Here is a 27,517-nt window from a genome sequence, read left to right as displayed (position 1 = left end):
ACAGAACAATTGTACACCTCATGGGGTTGGATTGTATAATTGTTTACAGAGACAAATTCTAAAATAAAAATGAATGTTTCCTGATCAAAACTATAAGCTCATCTATTAAGATGTTTAGGAATAAATACTTTAACAAGCAATTGATTTCAAAGAACAATGTTTTAAAAGACATTCACCTTTTGTTTGATGCATTTCTATGTTATTTGGAAGAAACTAGAGAAAAGGAGAAGCCAGGCCAACGGGAGTATGAAGCACAATAGAGACTTTGTTTCATCCCTACTGAGCACTTAAGGATACTTCTCACTTTGCTTGGTATTATTGTCCAGGTGACAGGAAACTCCAAGCAGCAGTCACTTACAGAAAGTGCAAGTTGAGGGATTTCCTATGAGAAAGCATAGAAAAAGGAGAAATTGAGAAATACCTCAGAAGGAAAATTACATAACAGAACATACACTCTCTGTTGCCAATAGGACTCTGAGCAGGAAACCATAAGGCTGTCTGGGGTATTGATAAACTTTACTTCCTTCCAACTTTAAATGCACTTCTCCAGAGCAAACGAATATCCTGTAGTAACTGTAGTTTTCCTCCTACACAAGCCAGCAAGCTATATCCAGCAAGAGGAATGGGGGAAAGGTAAGAGTCTATCTACAACTTACTTGTGAATCTATTGTTATATCTTTTGTGTGCTTATATCCACATACCACCATACTCAGGCAGTATATTTTCATTGCCATGAGGACCAATAGAGGAAAAGATGAGCAGTGTGCAACTCCGTTTTGGTGAGTTTGGTGCAAACAGGCTGGACAGGGAATGGTTAGAAGCTGCTAGCTAATATTCATGAGACTCCATTCTGACCTCCTTACCTCTAGAGCTTTTACTGCTGACCTGCTCAACAGATGAGCTCAAATCACAGACCCTTATGACCAGAGAATGCATGCAGTGTTCCAGCAGAACTGAAGTAATTTCAGTGCACATCCTCTTGCTCTGTTGGGGAGCAGATGTCAGCCAATGGTCTTGTCAAACAACAGAGCCCAGTCAGCTACCCCACCCAAATTCAGGGCAAAGGGACTGCCCAGCTATCTAGAGAAACAGAGAGCATTCTCTGACTGCATAGGGCCAGCAAGAGCTGTCCATTCAGCATCACAAATTAGACACTAAGCAGGGAGGAGATGTGTCCCTTCCAAAGAAAAATGAAAAGGAGTGTATGTCCCCACATATGCTCAACAACCAGGGGAAAAAAATGTAGCTTTATAAATCTCAAGAGATTGTGAGTTCTCTGAAAGACACTAACAAATCTACAACAGCATTGATTTTATAATAGGTAGAGAAATGATGGGAAATCCAGCCCAGTCCAATGATCCTTAAAACTGTCAGTAAAGTTCAAGGATATGAAGACAAGAAATTAATTAAGATATGGAAGCAACATAGCAGCTGAATAAACAGCCATCTCCTCATTATGAGACAAATTTGAACAGCTATCTTTTTTATCAGGATGTATAAATCATGCAGAATAACTGATTTTGCTAATAATGTTTTGTATGTAAATGTAGTACCTGGATGGGATTCATGCCTTCACCACCCTCTCTACCCTCCCTCCTCTTGCTCTTCTGCACCATCCCCTAAATAACCCCGAATTGTACTGTCGTGTGGGATTTTTTTCAGTTCTCCAATTCCCTCAATGTTCCTCAATCTGAAATAATTCCATTGCTTATGCACGTGTGAGTATAGGTTAGAAGTAGAAATAAGGGATCTTCCTTGACCACACTCCCCACAAAAACTTTATTGATTGGGTCAGGGTCTCTCACTAATCCTAGAGCTAGGCCAATTCCAGCTAATCTGGCTTGCCAGCTCGCTCTGGGGGACCCCTGTCTTAGTTAGGGTGCTGTGATGAAACCATGACCAACAGCGACTTGGGAGGTAAGGGCAATGTGGGTAGGAAATGGTCTGTTTTGCTCGCACTTCCATATAACAGTTTATCATCAGAAACAGTGAAAACAGGGACTATACAGCAGGGCGGGAACCTGGAGGCAGGAGCCTATGCAAAGGCCATGGAGAGATGCTGCTTACTGCCTTGCTTCTCATGGATTGCTTGGCCTGCTTTCATATGGAACCTAGTACCAACAACCCACGGGTGGCACTACAACAACTAACCAGGCCCAATACCATCAGTCATTAATTAAGAAAATGCCCTAAAACTGGATCTTATGGAGGCATTTTTGAGGTTCCCTCCTTTAAGCTTGTGTTAAGTTGACATAAAATCAGCCAGTATCCCTTGTTTCTGCCGCCCAAGCGCCTGGATTACAGGGTGCTGATGCAGCTACCCAGCTTAAAAGTAGGTTCTGGAGATCTGAACTCCACTCCTCATATTTGCAGGACAAGTGCATTACCCCCTGAACCATCTCCATGGCTTTGTACAAGGGAACTGGGGATCTGAACCCAAGCACTTGATCCACTGAGCCATATTTCAGCCCCTTATTGTTTCCTCTAGAGTTGAATAAAACTAGTGTGTGTGTGTGTGTGTGTGTGTGTGTGTGTGTGTGTGTGTGTGTGTGTGTGTGGTTCCTTTATCCATACATCCTTTTATGAACATGTAGTTTGCTTCCATAAATTGACTATTGTGAATAAGACCACAATAAACATAATTATAACAGTTATAATTGTCTCTATTGTATACTGACTTTGATTTCTTGAGCTGTACACCCAAAAGCAGCCTACGTGGAGCCTATGGCAATTTTAACCCTACTTTTTGAATGATAGCCACACTGGTTGCCTTACTGGCTGCAATAACTTATATTCCCTCCAGTAGTCAAGGGATCTGTTTTCACTGTGCCCTCACCAGCATCCATTCCTGTTTATTGCCTTAGTGATATTCATTTGGACTGGAATGATCATTTTAATTGATTTTGGGCAGCATGAGAAATAGGGGTAGTTTCAATCTTCTACCTGTGGATTTCCTGTTTAATAGCATTGTTTCCTGAAGAGGCCGTTGTTGAGGGTCAGATCAAAGTAGTTGTGTGTGTTTTTACAATTGCATTCTCTAATGTACAACACTGGTCTCCATTTTCCGTTTCTTGTGCTGGTATCACTCTTGGTTCATTGGTGGAGGTCAGTATTACCGCTTGAAACCAGACATTGTGATGCTCCTAGCACTGTTCTTGCTCAAGATTGCCATAGTCTTTTGTGGCCTTTTGTGTTTTTGTATGATTATAGGATTTTTATTTCTATTTATGCAAGAATGTAATTGGACTTTGGTGGAAACTGCCCTAAATCCATTTTCACATTACTAATGCAGACAATTGACAGACATGGATCTTTCCAAAGCTTTAAGTGTCTTCTTCAATTTCTTTCCTCTGAGCCTATTTCACTATTCCATTCTTTTGACCCTGGTTATACTTACTCCTAGGAATTTCCTGGGTCATTGACTATGACTATTGCCCTGATTTCTTCTTCAGTATATTTCCTGTGATGGTTTGTATATGTTTGGCCCAGGGAGTGGCACTATTAGAAGCTGTAGCCTTGTGGGAGGAAGTGTGTCACTGTGGGTGTGGGTTTTAAGACCCTCATCTTAGCTGTCTGGAAGCCAGTCTTCTCCTTAGGCCTTGAGATGAAGATGTAGAACTCTCAGCTCTGCCTGTACCATGCCTGCCTGGGTGTTGTCATGTTCTTGCCTTATGGACTGAACCTCTGAACCTATAAGCTAGCCCCAATTAAATGTTGTCCTTATAGAAGTTGCCTTGGTCATGGTGTCTGTTCACTACAGTAAAACTCTAAAACCTTTCCTACTGCTATATAAGAAAACTACTGCATTTTAAATATTGTCTGGAAATGAATCCATTTCTTCTAGATTTTTCCAATTTATCAGATAATAACTCTTCAAAAATATTCCCTAGTAATCCTCTGTCATTATGTCCCCTCTTTAGTCTCTAATTTAATTTGGTCTTATCTCTGTCACTTTAGGTTCATTTAACTGATGATACTAATGCTGGTTTAGCTTCTCAGAGGACCAGCTCATCTTATTGGTTCAGTGTATTGTTCTATAGTGGCCACTTCATTGACCTTTGCCCTGATCTTGATTGTCTCTGTCTATTAACCTCGGGTTTGTCTTGTTCTTGGTTTTCTAAGAATTTGGAGGTACATCCTTAAGTTGTTTTAGTTTGCTCTGATATTTTGTTTAGATGTTCTTTATTATTATTACTATTAGATATTTTTTTCATTTACATTTCAAATGCTATCCAGAAAGTTCCCTATACCCTCCCCCAGCCCTGCTCTCCAAACCACCCACTCCTGCTCCCTGGCCCTGGCATTCCCCTCTCCTGGGGCACATAATCTTTGAAGACCAAGGGCCTCTCCTCCCAATGATGGCTGACTAGGCCATGTTCTGCTACATATGCAGCTAGAGACACTAGGTCTGGGGGTACTAGCTAGTTCATGTTGTTGTTCCTCCTTTACGGTTGCATATCCATTCAGTTCCGTGGGTACTTTCTCTAGCTCCTCCATTGGGCTCTGATATTTTAAAAACAGCACTCCTAGCTATAAACTGCCTTTGTTGTATTTGAAACTTATGTAATCTCTGTTTTGATTTTCATATGATTCTAGGATTCTTTTTCGAAATAGCATGTTTTGTCAATTATTTTTCTAATAGTATTTTTATATTTGAGATTATGATTTAATTACATTTTTCCTTCCATTTTCTCTCTAAAACACTCCCACATATCCCTCCACACCCTTCTCTTTTTTCCCTAATTGTTATTTCATGCATATATTTATCTATGTATATAGGATACATATGTACATACATATCGTATATATACATGCATAGGATATATATATACACACACACGCATACATGCGTACATACATACATACACAGATATGTGCATATATAATCCTAGGTACAATATGTTAGGTCTGTGTATTGTCACATGTATGTATGTTTTAGGGCTGACCATGTGACAATGTTATCTTTTATTTCCTCCCTAGTTTCTTTATCCAAGATAAGTTTCTCTCTCCATATATTTAAGTTTTCTTAGTTTCTTTGCTATTGGTTTCTTGGTTTATTCTAGTATGATCTTTTAAGACAAAAGAAATCATTTCAATCTATTTCTATTTGTAAAGAATTTGGTTATTTATTTTTTTAAGAATTTAATACATGAGTACTACATGTACATCATTTCTACCCCTCCTCACCCCACTCCAACTCCTCCCGTATCCTCATCCCATGTCCTCCTCCCATGTGCTCCTCCATAAAATCCATAACATAATCTTTATTATTTTAACACATGTATGCACATATACATACATATATACATACTCACATACACACATACATACAACATGCTGAGATCATTTGGTGTTGCTTGATTGGATATGTGTTTAAGCTGATGACTTGGGATTGCATAATCTATCAGGGGACATACCCCTGAAGATAACATATTCTCTCCTCTTTTTTTTTCATGCCCAGGTGTTTATGTCCCTTACCTGTAGGATGGTTCACAAACCGTCTACAAGGGCTTCAGCTCTGTTGGAGAGGGGAGTATCCCATGCCTCTTAGAGTAAGAGGATCTCATACATGAGTAGCAGCTTGTGAGAATTCCCCAATCAATATTGGGATGTCAACTAATATTGTCATTTTGAGGTCCTGCTTAAGCAATTGAGTCACTGAGATTCCATGGGTCACCTAAATTATGATCTCTCGTAGAGAAGAATGTGTATTCCACAGCTATCACATGGAATATTCTCAATATGTATAGTCTCTTTAATCTATGGGATATATTTACTCTAAAGTTTATTTGTTAGTACTTTCTCTGGATAATGTATTTATTGGTGAGGGTGGAGCATTAGGGTCATCCACTATTTTTGTTCCTGGACCTATCAATCATTATATATCCAGTTATTTGCTTTACAAATTATGTGTGCTAACATTTAGTGCACATGTATTTTCAATCCTTATATTCTCTTTTTTCAATTTTTTATTGACATATTAACTAAATAATGGGTTTTCCCCATTATTTTATAATGTACATATTGTAGTTTCATCAAATACACCTCCCTTACATTCCCTCATCTCCCACACCCCCTGCCCAAACTCTTACAGATCTTGTCCCTCTTCTCAAGCCTCTCTCTCTCTCTCTCTCTCTCTCTCTCTCTCTCTCTCTCTCTCTCTCTCTCTCTCTCTCTCTCTCTCTCTTTCAGATCTTTGTGTCTTCCTTTTGGATCACTCTCTTTACTAATATGCAATGGAAGACTTCCTCTCTACTGACTAGTTTTGGCATAAGTCTCCTCTGTTGGAGATCAGTATGGCTGCTCCTGCCTCCCTTCCTTTACTTTCTTTGCCCTTTGTCTTCATCCTTTCACTCTCAGACTATATTTTTGCATTGAGGGATGTTTCATATACTCAACCAGCATTTCTATCTTGCCCTTCCATGACTTTCTAAAGAAGAATTAAGACTGTTTAGTATTGGGTTATTATTGAGGACTACATTCAGAGGCTTGTAATTTGATGTAATCGTTTTACTGGTTGGTTTTAATATGTTATTTCCTCTCTCTCTCTCTCTCACTCTCTCTCTCTCTCTCTCTCTCTCTCTCTCTCTCTCTCTCTCACACACACACACACACACACACACACACACACACACACACACACACACACAAATTCATCTTTCAAGCTTTCTGGTTTACATAATACATTACTCTTACTAACTTCCAAACACTTCTTCTATTCCTCTTGTGTAATATGTATTCCTCCTTTCCTGCAGGGCTCTGGTGTGTGGAGCTATCTTTCTTCCTCAAATGTGTAGGATCTCTTGGGAGATCAGTGGTGCTCAGTGGGTGGCCATGAATTGCTTAGTTGTGCCCATGTGTGGGAGGGGGTTATTTACTAATCTGTCACTTTCAAGGAATAGTATTGTTTCAAAGCAATCTTGGTTGGTATGAGAGACATCCAGACTTCCTATGTTTCTTTTTATCAAGTACATAGCTGTAAGACCATGTGTTTCTGCATTTTAGAATTCCAGGCAAAATTCTGATGTGTTTCATTTTGTAAGTAGATTAAACTCTTCGATTCTTGGGTTTGATCTCTTAGTAGTGGCCCAGAGCTCTCAAAAGTTGCAGAAATATCATCTGTGTTTTCTTTATTGCTTCATGGATTTAATAATTCCTGAACCTTGTCTTCAGTACCTGCTCCTCTTCTGCATGGTGTAGCTTGCTGCTCATGGTTCCTGGGGGGTTTTACCTTAATGTGTTTTAAACTTCAACATTTCCATTTGGGATTGGGTTTGATTTTGAATAGTTTGGTTTTGGTATTCAGTTTTTTTAGGCTTTTTGTTTTGTTTTGTTTTAGCTTCATTTTTCTTGCTGAACTTCTCTTCCTTGTTTCTGATGTTTCTCAACAAGTGTTGCTGCTGCTGTTGCTGCTGCTATTATTGCTTTAGTTTTGTTTTTTTTTAAATAGGGTTTCACCTTGTATCCCTGGCTGACCTAGAACTTTCTATGCAGACCAGGCTGGACTTGAACACACAGAGAACCACATGCCTCTGCCTCCTGAGAGCTGACACTAAAAGAGTGCACCTCCATATCCAGACTCACCTATGTTTTCAGCTGACACCCTCTCTTCCTCTGTTTGTTCAAATATGCCTACAGGATGTTCATAGTCTTTAACACTGGGCTATTGAATTATTTATCTGGCATTTCTGACAATTTTGGTATATTTATAATCCATTATTGGGGATTAATCGGTTCTTTTTATTTTCCTTTTTTTAATTAGGTATTTTCCTCGTTTACATTTTCAATGCTATCACAAAGATCCCCCATACCCACCCCCCCCAATCCCCTACCCACCCACTCCCCCTTTTTGGCCCAGGCGTTCCCCTGTACTGGGGCATATAAAGTTTGCAAGTCCAATGGGCCTCTCTTTGCAGTGATGGTCGACTAGGCCATCTTTTGATACATGTGCAGCTAGAGACAAGAGCTCCGGGGTACTGGTTAGTTCATATTGCTGGTTGCAGTTCCCATTAGCTCCTTGGGTAATTTCTCTAGCTCCTCCATTGGGGGCCGTGTGACCCATCCAATAGCTGACTGTGAGCATCCACTTCTGTGTTTGCTAGGCCCCAGCATAGTCTCACAAGAGAGAGAGCTATATCTGGGTCCTTTCAGCAAAATCTTGCTAGTGTATGCAATGATGTAAGCATTTGGAAGCTGATTATGGGATGGATCCCTGCATATGGCAATCACTAGATGATCCATCCTTTCGTCACAGCTCCAAATTTTATCTCTGTAACTCCTTCCATGGTTGTTTTGTTCCCATTTCTAAGAAAGGGTAAAGTGTCCACACTTTGGTCTTCGTTCTTCTTGAATTTCATGCGTTTGGCAAGTTGTATCTTACATCTTGGGTATCCTAAGATTATGGGCTAATATCCACTTATCAGTGAGTACATATTGTGCGAGTTCCTTTGTGATTGGGTTACCTCACTCAGGATGATACCCTCCAGGTCCATCCATTTGCCTAGGAATTTCATAAATTCATTTTTTTAATAGCTGAGTAGTACTCCATTGTGTAAATGTACCACATTTTCTGTATCCATTCCTCTGTTGAGGGGCATCTGGGTTCTTTCCAGCTTCTGGCTATTATAAATAAGGCTGCTATGAACATGGAGGAGCATGTGTCCTTCTTACCGGTTGGGACATCTTCTGGATATATGCCCAGGAGAGGTACTGCGGAATCCTCCGGTAGTACTATGTCCAATTTTCTGAGGAACTGCCAGACTGATTTCCAGAGTGGTTGTACAAGCTTGCAATCCCACCAACAATGGAGGAGTGTTCCCCTTTCTCCACATCCTCGCCAGCATCTGCTGTCACCTGAGTTTTTGATCTTAGCCATTCTGACTGGAGTGAAGTGGAATCTCAGGGTTGTTTTGATTTGCATTTCCCTGATGATTAAGGATGTTAAACATTTTTTCAGGTGCTTCTCTGCCATTCGGTATTCCTGATGTGAGAATTCTTTGTTCAGCTCTGAGTCCCATTTTTTAATGGGGTTATTTGATATTCTGGAGTCCACTTTCTTGAGTTTTTTATATATATTGGATATTAGTCCCCTGCCCGATTTGGGATAGGTAAAGATCCTTTCCCAATCTGTTGGTGGCCTTTTTGTCTTATTGACGGTGTCTTTTGCTTTGCAGAAGCTTTGCAATGTTAAGAGGTCCCATTTATCGATTCTCGATCTTACAGCACAAGCCATTGCTGTTCTATTCAGGAATTTTTCCCCTGTACCCATATGTTCGAGGCTTTTCCCTACTTTTTCCTCTATAAGTTTCAGTGTCTCTGGTTTTATGTGGAGTTCCTTAATCCACTTAGATTTGACCTTAGTACAAGGAGATAGGAATGGATCAATTCTCATTCTTCTACATGATAACAGATAGCCAGTTGTGCCAGCACCATTTGTTGAAAATGCTGTCTTTTTTCCACTGGATGGTTTTAGCTCCCTTGTCAAAGATCGGGTGACCATAGGTGTGTGGATTCATCTCTGGGTCTTCAATTCTGTTCCATTGGTCACTTGTCTGTCACTATACCAGTACCATGCAGTTTTGATCACAATTGCTCTTTAGTACAGTTTTAGGTCCGGCATAGTGATTCCACCACAGGTTCTTTTATCCTTGAGAAGAGTTTTTGCTATCCTTGGTTTTTTGTTAATCCAGATGAATCTGCCGATTGCCCTTTATAATTCATTGAAGAATTGAGTTGGAATTTAGATGGGGATTGCATTGAATCTGTAGATTGCTTTTGGCAAGATAGCCATTTTTACAATGTTGATCCTGCCAATCCATGAGCATGGGAGATCTTTCCATCTTCTGAGATATTTAATTTCTTTCTTTAGAGACTTGAAGTTCTTATCATACAGATCTTTTACTTCCTTAGTTAGAGTCACGCCAAGGTATTTTATATTATTTGTGACTATTGAGAAGGGTGTTGTTTCCCTAATTTCTTTCTCACCCTGTTTATCCTTTGTGTACAGAAAGGCCATTGACTTGTTTAAGTTAATTTTATATCCAGCTACTTCACTGAAGCTGTTTATCAGGTTTAGGAGTTCTCTGGTGGAATTTTTAGGGTCACTTATATATACTATCATATCATCTGCAAAAAGTGATATTTTGACTTCTTCCTTTCCAATTTGTATCCCCTTGATCTCCTTTTGTTGTCTAATTGCTCTGGCTAGGACTTCAAGTACAATGTTGAATAGGTAGGGCGAGAGTGGACAGCCTTGTCTAGTGCCTGATTTTAGTGGGATTGCTTCCAGCTTCTCACCATTTACTTTGATGTTGGCTATTGGTTTGCTGTAGATTGCTTTTATCATGTTTAGCTATGGGCCTTGAATTCCTGATCTTTCCAAGACTTTTATCATGAATGGGTGTTGGATTTTGTCAAATGCTTTCTCAGCATCTAACGAGATGATCATGTGGTTTTTGTCTTTGAGTTTGTTTATATACTGGATTACATTGATGGATTTCCGTATATTGAACCATCCCTGCATCCCTGGGATGAAACCTACTTGGTCAGGATTGATGATTGTTTTGATGTGTTCTTGTATTCGGTTAGCAAGAACTTTATTGAGGATTTTTGCATCGATATTCATAAGGGAAATTGGTCTGAAGTTCTCTATCTTTGTTGGGTCTTTTTGTGGTTTAGGTATCAGAGTAATTGTGGCTTCATAGAATGAGTTGGGTAGAGTACCTTCCGTTTCTATTTTGTGGAATAGTTTGTGAAGAACTGGAATTAGATCTTCTTTGAAGGTCTGATAGAACTTTGCACTAAACCAATCTGGTCCTGGGCTTTTTTTGGCTGGGAGACTATTAATGACTGCTTCTATTTCTTTAGGGGATATAGGACTGTTGAGATCATTAACCTGATCTTGATTTAGCTTTGGTACCTGGTATCTGTCTAGAAACTTGTCCATTTCATCCAGATTTTCCAGTTTTGTTGAGTATAGCCTTTTGTAGAAGGATCTGATGGTGTTTTGGATTTCTTCAGGATCTGTTGTTATGTCTTCCTTTTCATTTCGATTTTGTTAATTAGGATGCTTTCCCTGAGCCCTCTAGTGAGTCTGGCTAAGGGTTTATCAATCTTGTTGATTTTCTCAAAGAACCAGCTCCTTGATTGGTTGATTGTTTGAATACTTCTTCTTGTTTCCACTTGGTTGATTTCGCCCCTGAGTTTGATTATTTCCTGCCTTCTTCTCCTCTTGGGTGAATTTGCTTCCTTTTATTCTAGAGCTTTTAGGTGTGTTGTCAAGCTGCTAATGTGTGCTCTCTCTAGTTTCTTTTTGGAGGCACTCAGAGCTATGAGTTTTCCTCTTAGGAATGCTTTCATTGTGTCCCATAAGTTTTGGTATGTTGTGGCTTCATTTTCGTTAAACTCCAAAAAGTCCTTAATTTCTTTCTTTATTCCTTCCTTGACCAAGGTATCATTGAGAAGAGTGTTGTTCAGTTTCCACGTGAATGTTGGCTTTCTATTATTTATTTTGTTATTGAAGATCAGCCTTAGTCCATGGTGATCTGAATGGATGCGTGGGACAATTTCAATATTTTTGTATATGTTCAGGCTTGTTTTGTGACCAATTATGTGGTCAATTTTGGAGAAGGTACCATGAGGTGCTGAGAAGAAGGTATATCCTTTTGTTTTAGGATAAAATGTTCTGTAGATATCTGTTAAGTCCATTTGTTTCATCACTTCTGTTAGTTTCACTGTGTCCCTGTTTAGTTTCTGTTTCCATGATCTGTCCATTGGTGTGTTGAAGTCTCCCACTATTATTGTGTGAGGTGCAATGTGTGCTTTGAGCTTTACTAAAGTTTCTTTAATGAATGTGGCTGCCGTTGTATTTGGAGCATAGATATTCAGAATTGAGAGTTCCTCTTGGAGGGTTTTACCTTTGATGAGTATGAAGTGCCCCTCCTTGTCTTTTTTGATTATTTTGGTTTGGAAGTCGATTTTGTTAGATATTAGAATTGCTACTCCAGCTTGTTTCTTCATACCATTTGCTTGGAAAATTGTTTTCCAGCCTTTCATTCTGAGGTAGTGTCTATCTTTTTCTCTGAGATGAATTTCCTGTAAGCAGCAAAATGTTGGGTCTTGTTTGTGTAGCCAGTTTCTTAGTCTATGTCTTTTTATTGGGGAGTTGAGTCCATTGATATTAAGAGATATTAAGGAAAAGTAATTGTTGCTTCTTGTTATTTTTGTTGTTAAAGTTGGCATTCTGTTCTTGTGGCTGTCTTCTTTTAGTTTTGTTGAGGGATTACCTTCTTATTTTTTCTAGTGCTTGGTTCCCGTCCTTGTATTGTTCTATTTTTCTGTTATTATCCTTTGAGGGGCTGGATTCGTGGAGAGATAATAGGTGAATTTAGTTTTGTCATAGAATACTTTGGTTTCTCCATCTATGGTAATTGAGAGTTTGGCTGGGTATAGTAGCCTGGGCTGAAATTTGTGTTCTCTTAGTGTCTGTATAACATCTGTCCAGGCTCTTCTGGCTTTCATAGTCTCTGGTGAAAAATCTGGTGTAATTGTGATAGGTTTGCCTTTATATGTTACTTGACCTTTTTCCCTTACTGCTTTTAGTATTCTATCTTTATTTAGTGCATTTGTTGTTCTGATTATTATGTGTCAGGAGGAATTTCTTTTCTGGTCCAGTCTATTTGGAGTTCTGTAGGCTTCTTGTATGTTGATGGGCATCTCTTTCTTTAGATTTGGGAAGTTTTCTTCAATAATTTTGTTGAAGATGTTTGCTGGTCCTTTGAGTTGAAAATCTTCATTCTCATCCACTCCTATTATCCGTAGGTTTGGTCTTCTCATTGTGTCCTGGATTTCCTGAATGTTTTGAGTTAGGATCTTTTTGCATTTTCCATTTTCTTTGATTGTTGTGCCGATGTTCTCTATGGAATCTTCTGCACCTGAGATTCTCTCTTCCATCTCTTGTATTCTGTTGCTGATGCTCGTATCTATGGTTCCAGATTTCTTTCCTAGGGTTTCTATCTCCAGCATTGCCTCACTTTGGGTTTTCTTTATTGTGTCTACTTCCCTTTTTAGGTCTAGTATGGTTTTGTTCATTTCCATCATCTGTTTGGATGTGTTTTCCTGTTTTTCTATAAGGACTTCTACCTGTTTGGTTGTGTTTTCCTGTTTTTCTTTAAGGACTTGTAACTCTTTAGCAGTGTTCTCCTGTATTTCTTTAAGTGAGTTATTAAAGTCCTTCTTGATGTCCTCTACCATCATCATGAGATATGCTTTTCAATCCAGGTCTACCCATTCAGGTGTGTTAGGGTGCCCTGGACTGGGCAAAGTGGGTGTTCTGGGTTCTGATGATGGTGAGTGGTCCTGGTTTCTGTTAGTAGGATTCTTACGTTTACCTTTCGCCATCTGGCAATCTCTGGAGTTAGTTGTTATAGTTGTCTTTGTTTAGAGATTGTTCCTCTGTTGATTTTGTTACCCTCTATCAGCAGACGTGGGAGACTAGCTCTCTCCTCTGAGTTTCAGTGGTGAGAGCAGTCTCTGCAGGCAAGCTCTCCTCTTTCAGAGAAGGTGCACAGTTATCTGATGTTTGGACCTTCTCCTGGCTGAAGATGAAGGCCCAAAACAGAATCTTTCCCTGAAGCTGTGTTGCTTTGGCCAGGGAGGTGGCCGGTTGTCTGGAGCCGAAAATGGCGCCGCCTCAGAAGGTCTCTGGCTCTTGCCTGTCCCAGAAACTGCTGGCCTCTGTATTCCACACCCTCACCCGTGCAGCCTGCCCTCTGCGGAGTCCCGGAACCAAGTTGGCTCCCGCGGAGCCTGAGGCAGAAACCTCTCGGGCAGGGCGGACCCCTGTGCTCTCACCAGGAAGGTGGCCGGTTGTCTGGAGCCAAAAATAGTGCTGCCTCAGAAGCTCTGTAATCGGTTCTTTATTATATCACACAACCTTACTTTCTGTATCCCTTGCATTTGTACCTGAAACTTGAACTCCAGTATTTAGACTTCAGCTGACCCTTGTGTTTGGCTTTATTACCTCTTCAGCAGTTAGTACTTTCTCCCCTAGTAGATCCAGTGCCAAGATAACAATCAACATCCTAGATCTACACTGCTTGTCAGAGAAGACATTTACATCCAAAAGAGGTGCAAGGTACATATGGGCATTGCTATATAAAAATATTTGGTGTTTTCCCCCAAGCAAAAGGCCAAGAGTTTCCCAGCTCTCCTAATATAATCTACCTCCTTGGCAACAGTGAGCAAGCTAAGAAATGCTGGAACCCCTCCCTTAGTACATGCTTCTGGGCTGAGGAGTCTCTCTCTCTCTCTCTCTCTCTCTCTCTCTCTCTCTCTCTCTCTCTCTCTCTCCTTCAAATAAGGTTTGAGTACTGGTACTCACTCTGTAGACCATACTGACCTGTAACTGACAGAGATCTTCTGCCTCCCAAGAGTTGGGATCAAAGGTGGCACCACCACCCAGGTGCAGATAGAGTCTTAAACCTTCTTTTGGCAAAGAAACACATTATGGGCCTTTTCTCTTTTGATTGAAGCCCTACTCAGGTTAAGAGAATTGTGTCTCCTATGCCTTTGTTTATCATTCTATGTTAGGGTCTATTGTTTATTCTGTAAATCTAAAGTTCAGTATTTCTGGGGTTTTTGCTTGTCTTGGTCTACAGCGTGGTGTTATTCCTCCTGCCCCTCATAGGCCTCACTTCACATGAAAGCCTTATAACTGATCAATGGAAATGCAGAAAGGTCCCAAATAATTCAATATCATCCCCCATCTATTTTCATTGTGAAACACATATTCATTGACCACAGCATCTTCAGGAGAACTGAGAACTAGGCACAAGACTAGAATAACTGGTTTTAGTATTTTTTAAGACACCTTAGAAGCAGAAAGGGAAAGTTTCCTGTATCACCTCTCCCCATATTAGTAGAGAGAGATCCCTGCTAAATCAAGAAAATAAAGTAAATTGAGTCCAGATCTTAAATTGAAAATATTATTTCAGGTGTTTCATTATGACACCTAGTGCTAGTCAGAACCCCACATCCCTTCCTTTAAGCAAGTGGCTCAGACCTGAGACTCTAGAACTTCATTATCCGAGGGCTAATGGCTGTCTCTCCCATCTCTACCCCACCTCACCATGACAGAAGACTCCACCCACTGGGGTATAAGACAGGAAAGCGAACCTGTGACTTAGCCTTACAAAATATCAGGCCCACTTCAGTGAGATCCAACACTAGACAGAGCTAAAACACCTCATCCACTGGCCAGCGTTTTCATACTGACTCTCTAACCCCACCCTGGCAGGCCACAGAGACTGTCCCCAAAAGGGACAGGTTTGGGATTCACTTGCTGCTGCAGCAGCCTTAGTCTGGGCTTCAGGGGATCCCTGACAATGCACATTCCTTCATCCATTAGCTGTCTGGTATAACAAACTTCATTATATCCTACCATCCAGCTCCCACCTCACACAGCACATCACCTACTAAAGTCCCAGCTACTAACTTAAGACAAAGTAGAATCCTCAAGGTGTTGCCTTAGAAATCAGTGTGAGCCATATAGATGTCTCTTCCCAAGACAGAGACCATTGTGAAGCCTCTGGACCTATCCCCATGCAAGATGGGAAGAACAGTAGCCCACTGTTGGTTGGGTTCTGCCTTGGCCTGCTTACCTGTATCTGAGCATGCTACTTTTAACCATGAATTTACCTCAGCAAAAGGAAGCCTGCAACAGAAATATCCTGTTCCTCCAAAGTGCTACATTGTCTCTGTGGGCTTAGGGATGTCAGTGTTTCCTACCACAATGCCCACTACACCCCTCTCCCAGTCCCAGGCAGTAATGACTGAGGAAAAACTGTAAAATGGACACCAAACCATTGTATGAGAGCTCTGGGTACACCACAGCTAGAAAGAGTGCTACAGTGCCTGAGCACATGCTGGAGAGCAGAAGAGGTGCCTGCATCTAACACAGAGCCAGTGGAGACTTCTGAAGGCACACTCCCTGTGTGTGGTCCTCTCTAGTGCCTTTTATCACCACCTTTGAACATAGGACAAACCTTTGCTTCGTCTGCCTCCTAGTGGTAAGACAGTGACAACATCCCCCCCCCCCCAACAGCAAGATCACCCCAAACCTCAAGTTTGGAAGCTCAGAGTAAATGACTCAGAGTAAATGAGCAAGCTGCTTAGAATCTCTAGGTGCACACAGTCCGATTGTGAGCACTAAATCCATAACCCATTCCTTGCACACATAGATCGTATTCTTGCCAATAAGCTCAAGAGATTTCAAGGAGACCTGGGGGTGGTATTTGTGTTTGGTACACACAAGCCTCAGCTTCAGTCCTCAACTCTAGAAAATAAGAAATCATGACATTTGCTAATGAACGAAATATAGGGAGGGAGATTCTGGGAAGATTATTCACTTGGTAAAGTGCCTTTTGCACAAGCATGAGACCCAGAACTCAAACACCTGGCACCTCACATAAAACCAGGTATGGCACATACCAGTAAAGAAAGCAAAGACAGGAGGGTCATTCTGGGCTTGGGGGACAATTAGTCTGGCTAAATGAGTGAGCTATAGGCTCAGTGAGATGCTCTGTCTTAAAAAACTAAGCTATCAAGCATTTGAGAAAAACAACAATGGACATCAGTCTCTGCCCTTCACCCATGAATACACACACACACACACACACACACACACACACACACACACATCAAAACCAAAACCAAAACCAAAACCAAAACTCAAGTAAAATCATCCAAACAGATGCAAAAATGACATTTCTTAAAATGCATTACTTTCAAAATGCCAAAGATGAAACTTAATGGATAGGTCCAAAAGGAGTGTGTCTCAACATAATAAACACCACACTCAGTGAGGCCCAGGCAATATCACAGGAAAAGCTGAAAGCCTTTTCTCTAATATCTCAAATAAAACAAGAAAAGTCAAAGATGCTTGCTTTTACTGTATGATTCAACATAATACTTGTTTTAGTTAGGGTTTTATTCCTGAGAACATACACCATAACCAAGGCAACTCTTATTTTTTTTTATTGGATATTTTATTTACATTTCAAGTGTTATCCCCTTTCCTGGTTTCCCCTCTGAAAAACACACTCCCTCTATCCTTTGGTTGGTGGTTCAGTCCCTGGGAGCTCTGGGGATACTGGCTAGTTCATATTGTTGTTCCTTCTATGGAGCTGCAAACCCCATTCAGCTCCTTGGGTCCTTCCTCTAGTACCTTCATTGGGGATCCTATGCTCAGTCCAATGGATGTCTGTGAGCATCCACCTCTGTATTTCTCATGCACTGGCCAATACCCTCAGGAGACCACTATATCAGGGTCCTGTCGGCAAAATTTTGCAGGCATATGCAATAGTGTCTCTGTTTGGTGGTTGTATATGGAATGGATCCCCGGGGTGGGGCAATCTTTGAATAGTCCTTTCTTCTGTATCAGCTTTGAACTTTGTCTCTATAACTCCTTCCATGGATATTTTGGTCTCAATTCAAAGAAGGAACGAAATATCCACACTTTGGTCTTCATTCTTCTTGAATTTCATGTGTTCTGCAAATCGTACCTTGGGTATTCTAAGTTTCTGGGTTAATATACACTTATCACTGAGTGCATATCATGTGTGCTCTTTTGTGATTGGGTTACCTCACTCAGGAAGATATCCTTCAGATCCATCCATTTGCCTCAGAATTTCATAAATTCATTGTTTTTAATTGCTAAGTAGTACTCCATTGTGCAAATGTACCACATTTTGGATATCCATTCCTTTCTTGAGGGACATCTGGGTTCTTTCCAATGCCTGGCTATTATAAATAAGGCTGCTATGAACATAGTGGAGCATGTGTCCTTCTTACCGGTTGGAACATCTTCTGAATATATGCCCAGGAGAGGTATTGTGGGATCCTCTGGTAGTACTATGTCCAGTTTTCTGACGAACCACCAGACTGATTTCCAGAGTGGTGTACCAGCTTGCAATCCCACCAACAATGGAGGAGTATTCCCCTTTCTCCACATCCTTGCCAACATCTACTGTTACCTGAATTTTTTGCCTTAGCCATTTTGACTGATGTGAGGTAGAATCTCAGGGGATTTTTTATTTGCATTTCCCTGATGATTAAGGATGCTGAACATTTTTTTCAGGTGTTTCTCAGCCATTCAGTATTCCACAGTTTAGAATACTTTGTTTAGTTCTGTACCCCAATTTTAATAGGGTTATTTGGTTTTCAGGAGTCCATCTTCTTGAGTTCTTTATATATATTGGATATTAGTCCCCTATCTGATTTAGGATTGGTAAAGATCTTTTCCCAATCTGTTGGTGTCTTTTTGTTTTATTGACAGTTTCTTTTGCCTTACAAAAGCTTTGCAGTTTCATGAGGTACCATTTGTCGATTCTCAATCTTACAGCACAAGCCATTGCTGTTCTATCCAGGAATTTTCTCCTTGTGCCCATATCTTCGAGGCTTTTCCTCATTTTCTCCTCTACAAGTTTCAGTGCTTCTGGTTTTATGCTGAGGTCCTTGATCCACTTAGACTTGAGCTTTGTACAAGGAGACAAGAATGGATCAATTTGCATTCTTCTACATGATAACTGCCAGTTGAGTCAGCACCATTTGTTGAAAATGCTATCTTTTTTCCACCTGATGATTTTGGCTCCCTTGTCAAAGTGAGCATAGGTGTGTGGGTTCATTTCTGGGTCTTCAATTCTATTCCATTGATCTACCTGTCTATTGCTTTACCCATACCATGTAGTTTTTATCACAATTGATCTATAGTACAGCTTGAGGTCAGGCATGGTGATTCCCCCAGAGGTTCTTTTATTGTTGAGAATAGTTTTTGCTATCCTAGGTTTTTTGTTATTACAAATGAATTTGAAAATTGCCCTTTTTAACTCGGTGAAGAATTGAGTTGGAATTTTGATAGGGATTGCATTGAATCTGTAGTTTGCTTTCAGTAAGATAGCCATTTTTACTACCTCAATCCTGTCAATCAATGAGCATGGGAGATCTTTCAATCTTCTGAGATCTTCTTCAATTTCTTTCTTCAGAGACTTGAAGAGATAATCATATAGATCTTTCACTTCCTTAGTTTGAGTCTCACCAAGGTATTTTATATTATTTGTGATTATTGTGAAGGGTGTTGTTTCCCTAATTTCTTTCTCAACCTCTTTATTCATTGTGTAAAGAAAGGCCACTGATTTGTTTGAGTTAATTTTATATCTAGCTACTTCCCTGAAGCTGTTTATCAGGTTTAGGATTTCACTTTTGAAAGTCTGATGGTCACTTATATATACTATCCTATCATCTCAAATAGTGATATTTTGACTTCTTACTTTCCAATTTATATCCCCTTGATCTCCTTTTGTTGTATAATTGCTTTGGCTAGGACTTCAAGTACAATGTTGAATAGGTAGGGAGAAAGTGGCCAGCCTTGTTTAGTTCTTGATTTCAGAGCGATTGCTTCAAGTTTCTCTCCATTTAGTTTGATGTTGGCTACTGGTTTACTGTATATTGCTTTTACTATGCTTAGGTACGGGCCTTGATTTCCTGATGTTTCCAAGACTTTTATCATTAACTGGTGTTTGATTTTGTCAAACAATATCTCAGCATCTAATGAGATGATCATATGGTGTTTCTCTTTGAGTTTGTTTATGTTGATGGATTTCCATATATTGAACCATCCCTGCATCCCTGGAATGAAGCCTACTTAATCATGATGGATGATCATTTTGTTGTTTTCTTGGATTCTGGTAGCGAGAATTTTATTGAGTATTTTTGCATCGATATTCATAAGGGAAATTGGTCTGAAGTTCTCCCTCTGTGTAGGGTCTTTATGTGGTTTGTATATCAGAGTAACTGTGGCTTCGTAGAATGAATTGGTTAGAGTAGCTTCTGTTTCTATTTTGTGGAATATTTAGAGGAGAGTTGGAACTAGGGCTTCTTTGAAGGACTGATAGAACTCTGCTCTAAACCCATCAGGTCCTGGGCTTTTTATTATTATTATTATTATTATTATTATTATTATTATTATTATTATTAGACTATTAACGACTACTTCTATTTCTTTAGGGGATATGGGTCTGTTGATATCATTAATCTGATCATGATTTAATTTTGGTACCTGGTATCTGTCTAGGAATTTGTCCATTTCATGCAGGTTTTCCAGTTTTGTTTAGTAGCCCTTTGTAGTAAGATGTGATGGTGTTTTGGACTTCCTCCTGTTCTGTTGTTATATCTCCCTTTTCATTTCTGATTTTGTTAATTAGGATACTGTCCCTGTGCCCTCAAGTTAGTCTAGCTAAGGGTGTATCTAACTTGTTGATTTTCTCAAAGAACCAGCTCCTGGTGTGGTTGATTCTTTGAATAGTTCTTGTGTTTTGCCACTTGGTTAAATTTCAGCCATAATTTTGATTATTTCCTGCTGTCTGCTCCTCTTGAGTGAATTTGCTTCCTTTTGTTCTAGAGCTTTTGGTGTGCTGTCAAACTGCTAGTGTATAGTCTCTCTAGTTTCTATTTGGAGGCACATAGAGCTATAAGTTTTCCTCTTAGGACTGCTTTCATGGTGTCCTAAAAGTTTGGGTATGTTGAGGCTTCATTTTCATTAAATTCTTAAAAGTCTTTAATTTCCTTCTTTATTTCTTCCTTGACCAAGATATCATTGAGAAGAGTGTTGCTCAGCTTCCATGTGTATGTGGGCTTTCTATTATTTATGTTGTTATTGAAGATCATCAGCCTTAGTCCATGGTGATCTGAGCAACATTTATAAGGAAAAAAATATTTGATAGCTGGTTTACAGGCTCATAGGTTCAGTCCATTATCATCAATGCAGGAGCATGGCAGCATCCAGGCAGGCAAGCATGGTGCAGGAGATGCTGAGAGTTCTACCTATTCATCTGAAGTCTGCTAGCATAATACTGGCTTCTAGGCAACTAGGATGAGGGTCTTATAACCCACACCCAAAGAGACACACCTACTCCAACAGGGCCACACCTAATCCTGCCACATCCTGGGCACCATATACAAACCATCACAGTACTAGAAGTCCTTGCTGTTGAGTTCAGGCAAGATAAAAGATTTAAATATTAATTAAGAATGAGAAGGTCCAGTCCTAACTTTTTCAGGTGAAAAGGTCTGATTTACATTAACAGCTCTAAGTCCCCCTAAGGCCACAAGAACTAATAAACAAACTCAGCATACAGAGAGGATGCTAGAGAAAGCTGTGACCCCAAGGAACACACTGTCACTGACTTATTTCATCCAAGTAGCCCACAAGTCCCAGCAACACAACCATCATATGGAGTCCACCAATGGTTTAATATATTTATTGTGTCCATTCTCATCAGCTGATCTCTGGAGGTAACCTTACATACATACAGAAAGATATGCTTCATAGATCTCCCACCTGTTTCTTAACCTAATAAAAATTACAGAGAAGACGCACTCTGACAAAGTCCACCCCTTCCCAACCTGACACCCCAAAAATATCACATTAAACTACAAGGTTTTATGGTTGATCCTCAAATGACTTCTGACTCTCTCACAATGAAAAATCCACACAGTCCTCTACCCACTCCAACTGCAAAATCCCCCAAAGCTTTAGCAGATCCAACATTATAAATTCAGACTCTCCAGGGACTCAGGATGCACTTTCAGCCATGATTATCTTTAAAAATATAAGCCTAGTCGGCCATCACTGGAAAGAGAGGCCCACTGGACAGGCAAACTTTATATGCCCCAGTACAGGGGAACGCCAGGGCCAAAAAATGGGAATGAGTGGGTAGGGGATTGGGGGTGGGGGAGGGTGTGGGAGACGTTTGGGATAGCATTGGAAATGTAATTGAGGAAAATATGTAATAAAAAATATATAAAACTTATATAATCCCATCAAACTGTGACACAGAGTAAACATTGGAGGTACTAGCTAGTTCATATTGTTGTTCCACCTATAGGGTTGCAGATCCCTTTAGCTCCTTGGGTACTTTCTCTAGCTCCTCCATTGGGGGCCCTGTGTTCCATCCAATAGCTGACTGTGAGCATCCACTTCTGTGTTTCCTAGGCCCAAGAATAGTCTCACAAGAGACAGCTATATCAGGGTCCTTTCAGCAAAATCTTGCTAGTGTATGCAATGGTGTCAGCGTTTGGAGACTGATTACAGGATGGATCCCCACATATGGCCGTCTCTAGATGGTCCATCCTTTCGTCTCAGCTCTAAACTTTATCTCTGTAACTCCTTCCATGGTTGTTTTGTTCCCAATTCTAAGAAAGGGAAAAGTGTCCACACTTTGGTCTTCGTTCTACTTGAGTTTCATGTGTTTTACAAATTGTATCTTATATCTTGGGTATTCTAAGTTTCTGGGCTAATATCCGCTATCAGTGAGTACATATCATGTGAGTTCTGTTACCTCACTCAGGATGATGCCCTCCAGGTCCATCAATTTGCCTAGGAATTTCATAAATTCATTCTTTTTAATAGCTGAGTAGTACTCCATTGTATAAATGTACCACATTTTCTGTATCCATTCCTCTACTGAGGGGCATCTGGGTTCTTTCCAGCTTCTGGCTATTATAAATAAGGCTGCTATGAACATAGTGGAGCAGGTGTCCTTCTTACCGGTTGGGACATCTTCTGGATATATGCCCAGGGGAGGTATTGTGGGATCCTCTGGTAGTACTATGTCCAATTTTCTGAGGAACTGCCAGACTGATTTCCAAAGTGGTTGTACAAGTTTGCAATCCCACCAACAATGGAGGAGTGTTCCTCTTTCTCCACATCCTTGCCAGCATCTGCTGTCACCTGATTTTTGATCTTAGCCATTCTGACTGGTGTGAGGTGGAATCTCAAGGTTGTTTTGATTTGCATTTCCCTGATGATTAAGGATGTTGAACATTTTTCAGGTACTTCTCAGCCATTCGGTATTCCTCAGTTGAGAATTCTTAGTTTAGCTCTGAACCCCATTTTTAATGGGGTTATTTGAATTTCTGGAGTCCAGCTTCTTGATGGTTTCTTAATCTACAGTATTAACTGCCATCTCAAAGTTGGATATTTACCAGCTTTGGGTATTTCTTCTCTGGCTTTTCTCCCATCCACATATAATCAAAAACACGGAGGTGATGATTCTAAGGAAATGCTCAAAGGAGAGGGGTGGGCTCCAGAGATTTGGGGATCTTAATAAGTTGCCTGTCCTTTGCCAGGCTGTATCACCTCCCCTGAAACACAAGAACAGTTATTTCTAGCAAGCAAGCTAGGCCCAACAATTAATTAATGATCATAAAATGTGCATTATAAACACCTGAAAATCTCATAATAAAACTCATCACCTTATACAGTTAGTATGGCATGGGGTCTGCTTGAATCCAACATAAATCCAACAAAATGCAAATATTATGGCAGTGCAGATGACAAAAATTTATTGCAATCAAGCTTATTCTGCTGAATCAAGTCGTCCATGGGGCTGCAGAACAGACCCTAGAGCTTAACTATTACCTTGAAGTAATGTTGTACAGATTATTTAAGGAATGGAACTTTAGTGATAGGGGAGAAGAATGGACTGTAACATTGTCCAATCATGTTTTGACATGAGGGGTGGAGCAAGGGAGTTTTCACCAATGAAGTTAGGAGTAAGTTCCTAGGCCTGGGAATAGAAAATTAGTTTGACCCTGCCAGCAAGATGAAGAAGTGAGCCCTGAGATATCTGGACTCTGACAACTATTTCCTTATAGTAGAAGCTGGTTGGGTATTGGGAAGTCCCCACCTCCCACTGGGTCCTGGGACCTTTGATTTAGTTTCTATGATTAAATGAAGTTTGAAAATGAAATGGTAGTTCTTAGAATTGGTTTCTTTTGCTTGTTCCCAACAAATATGTATTAATAAAATATGTCTTTAACAAAAGGTGTGTTCAATCAAACCAACCCTAAGATTCAACCTCACATCAGTCAGAATTGCTAAAATCAAAAATTCAGCAGCAGATGAGTGACAGCAGATGCTAGCACAAATGTGGAATAAGAGGAACACTCCTCCATTGCTGGTGGGAATACAAGCTGGTACGACCACTCTACAAATCAGTTTGGTGGGTCCTCAGACAATTGCTCCTAGTACTACTGGAGGATCCAGCAATACCACTCCTGGGCATATACCCAGAAGATGCTCCAACATGTAATAAGGACACATGCTCTACTACGTTTATAGCAGCCTTATTTATAATAGCCAGAAGCTGGAAAGAACCTAAATTTCCCTCAACAGAGGAATTGATAGAAAAAATATGGTACATTTACAAAACAGAGAACTACTCAGCTATTATAAATGATGAATTCATGACATTCTTAGGCAAATGGATAGAACTAGAAAATATCCTGAAGGAGGTAACCCAATCACAAAAGAACACACATGGTATGCACTCACTGATAAGTGGATACTAGCCCAAAAGGTGCAAACCAGGATAAAATTCACAGACCACATGAAGCTCAATAAGAAGGAATACCAAAGTTTGGGAGCTTCAGTCCTTCTTAGAAGGAGAACTAAATACTCACAGCAGCAAATATGGAGATAAAGTGTAGAGCAAAGACTAAAAGAAAGGTCACCCAGAGGATGTCTGACCTGGGGATTCATCCCATATACAGTTACCAAACCCAGACAATATCTTGAATGCCAAGAAGTGCATTCTGAAAGGAGCCTGATAAGGCTGTCTCTTGAGAGGCCCTGCCCAAGCCTTACAAACACAGAGGTGGATATTAGCAGCCAACCATTAGATTGAGAACAGGGTACCTATTAGAGAAGTTAGAGAAAGGACTGAGGGAGTTGAAGGGGTTTTCAACATAACAGGAAGAGCAACAATATCAACCAACCAGACCTCCACACCCCCTTTGACACCCCCCAGTTCTCAGGGATTAAGCCATCAACTAAGGAGTACACATGGCTCCAGCTGCATATGAAGCAGAGGATGGAAGAAGAGGTCCTTGAACCTATGAAGACTCCATAGATGCCCCAGTGTAGGGGAATCTAGGGCAGAGATGTGGGAGTGTGTGTGTGGTGGGGTGGAGGAACACCCTCATAGAAGCAGTGGGAGAGAGGAGGGAATAGGGGGTTTCCAGAAGGGAGAAAAGCAGGAAAGGGAATAACATTTGAAAATTATTTTTTTTAAAAAAAGCCAACAAAAAAGGAAAACAAAAGGTGAGTTCATAGGGAAGGCCTCATGTCTCCTTTGTGTTCCCAGCAGCAATGGTGAAGCATTTCTTGCCTTTAAGACCTCAGCCTCACCAACAGCACCAGTGACAACAAATCCAATGGACGAAACCCTCCCTGGAAGTATCAACATTAGGATTCTGATCCCAAAATTGATGATCATCATCTTCGGACTGGTCGGACTGATGGGAAACGCCATTGTGTTCTGGCTCCTGGGCTTCCACTTGCGCAGGAATGCCTTCTCAGTCTACATCCTAAACTTGGCCCTGGCTGACTTCCTTTTCCTCCTCAGTAGTATCATAGCTTCCACCCTGTTTCTTCTCAAAGTTTCCTACCTCAGCATCATCTTTCACTTGTGCTTTAACACCATTATAATGGTTGTCTACATCACAGGGATAAGCATGCTCAGTGCCATCAGCACTGAGTGCTGCCTGTCTGTCCTGTGCCCCACCTGGTATCGCTGCCACCGTCCAGTACATACATCAACTGTCATGTGTGCTGTGATCTGGGTCCTATCCCTGTTGATCTGCATTCTGAATAGCTATTTCTGTGCTGTCTTACATACCAGATATGATAATGACAATGAGTGTCTGGCAACTAACATCTTTACCGCCTCGTACATGATATTTTTGCTTGTGGTCCTCTGTCTGTCCAGCCTGGCTCTGCTGGCCAGGTTGTTCTGTGGCGCTGGGCAGATGAAGCTTACCAGATTTCATGTGACCATCTTGCTGACCCTTTTGGTTTTTCTCCTCTGCGGGTTGCCCTTTGTCATCTACTGCATCCTGTTATTCAAGATTAAGGATGATTTCCATGTATTAGATGTTAATCTTTATCTAGCATTAGAAGTCCTGACTGCTATTAACAGCTGTGCCAACCCCATCATCTACTTCTTCGTGGGCTCTTTCAGACATCGGTTGAAGCACCAGACCCTCAAAATGGTTCTCCAGAGTGCACTGCAGGACACTCCTGAGACAGCTGAAAACATGGTAGAGATGTCAAGTAACAAAGCAGAGCCTTGATGAAGAGCCTCTACCTGGATCTCAGAGGTGGCTTTGGAGTGAGCACTGCCCTGCTGCACTTGACCACTGTCCACTCTTCTCTCAGCTTACTGATTTGACATGCCTCAGTGGTCCACCAACAACTTCAACATCTCTCCACTAACTTAGTTTTTCTACCCCTCCTGAATAAAAGCATTAATCAGAAAGTATCATGTCTGCATCCTTCTTGACATTAATCAAATTCTCCTAACTTCCTCTGAAGTTTTCTTGCGGTTTCTTTGCAAGTTTTGTTGCCATGGAAATAGCCCAGGTCCAGAGCCATGACTCTCTTGTCTGTGATTGTTCTGTACCTGAATACAGGTTTTACAAAACAGAACATGAAAGACGAAGTAACACATGACATCTGGGGTGTACAACAGAAGGCAGGGTTTCATATACAGAAAATAAGGGGAAAAAAGGCGCCTCAACATACACACACACACACACACACACACACACACACACACATGCACACACATGCACAAACACATTTTAATGTGTTAGAAATAGTAGCATTAAAAAGAGAATTGAGAGAGTAGAGTAGAAAAAAACCTGCTTTCATACATGGAAGTCACAGATGTGCTGCAACAGAACAAATGAGCAGAGGGAAAAGAGAAAGGAGAGAGTTGAAAAGGAAAATTAACATTGTTCTGAGTGCCAACCAAAGTTGCATTCTGACCAGCCAAGGTTCCTGTAGCCTGTATAATGTAATGGCACTGGGAAAGTTCTCTACTATTCCTCCCATCTCTGTGTAGTTTTGGCAATCCATTTGGACAGATTCCTGAGCTTGGGAAATCCAAGTTCCCTACATGGTCATATCTCTGAGAATTCTCAGATCTTGCTATAATGTATGCAGTGCTTGTCTGAAGTTAACTACAAGGGAAAGATCTTGAGCCAAAGATATGAACACAGTGAGAGATTAAGTATAGTCATGTGAGAATAACGATGTTTAAAGTTTGGGGCCATCGATTACAGAAGTTAGCAAGTAGAGCTAAGGGTTTAGGGGAAGCAGTTGCCAGAAATTACATGTAGGAGCTATGGTGTGGAAAGTCAGAAATACAGAGCAGTCTATTATGGTGCAGACCACTGCACTCCAATAGGCAATTTCCAACTACCAAGACCCATCTAAAGGCATGAGAGACTAGGACCAGCCAGTGGAAACTTGTCTATCGTACCTATTCATGAAGGGCTAGTTACAACTGTCTCTGCACACACAACATACCTTGTGGTTGCTAAGCAAGTACCAACAAAAAGGAGAGACAAAGCCAAATATTAAACAAATTTGTTTTCACCAACTAAAACAGAGATA

General features: G+C 40.6%; 1 protein-coding gene across 2 annotated transcripts; it reads left to right on the top strand.

The window, feature by feature from the left end:
- The first annotated feature begins 538 nt into the window (after positions 1 to 538).
- On the top strand, positions 539 to 26,378 carry Mrgpra2a (MAS-related GPR, member A2A). 2 transcript variants are annotated; one of them, NM_001172588.2, is made up of 2 exons: positions 539 to 633; positions 25,206 to 26,378. In NM_001172588.2, exons 1-2 carry the CDS (start codon positions 623 to 625, stop codon positions 26,188 to 26,190), a joined length of 996 nt encoding a protein of 331 aa, NP_001166059.1. In that variant the 5' UTR covers positions 539 to 622; the 3' UTR covers positions 26,191 to 26,378. The 2 variants fall into 2 exon arrangements, with proteins under 2 accessions (NP_001166059.1, NP_001371138.1); NM_001384209.1 differs by having other exon boundaries at positions 25,203 to 26,378.
- Positions 26,379 to 27,517: the final 1,139 nt, after the last annotated feature.

This window comes from Mus musculus, chromosome 7 (assembly GCF_000001635.26).
Source record: "Mus musculus strain C57BL/6J chromosome 7, GRCm38.p6 C57BL/6J".
NCBI lineage: Eukaryota > Metazoa > Chordata > Mammalia > Rodentia > Muridae > Mus > Mus musculus.
Note: the sequence above shows the minus strand (reverse complement) of the source record. Positions and strands in the feature narration are given on the sequence as shown.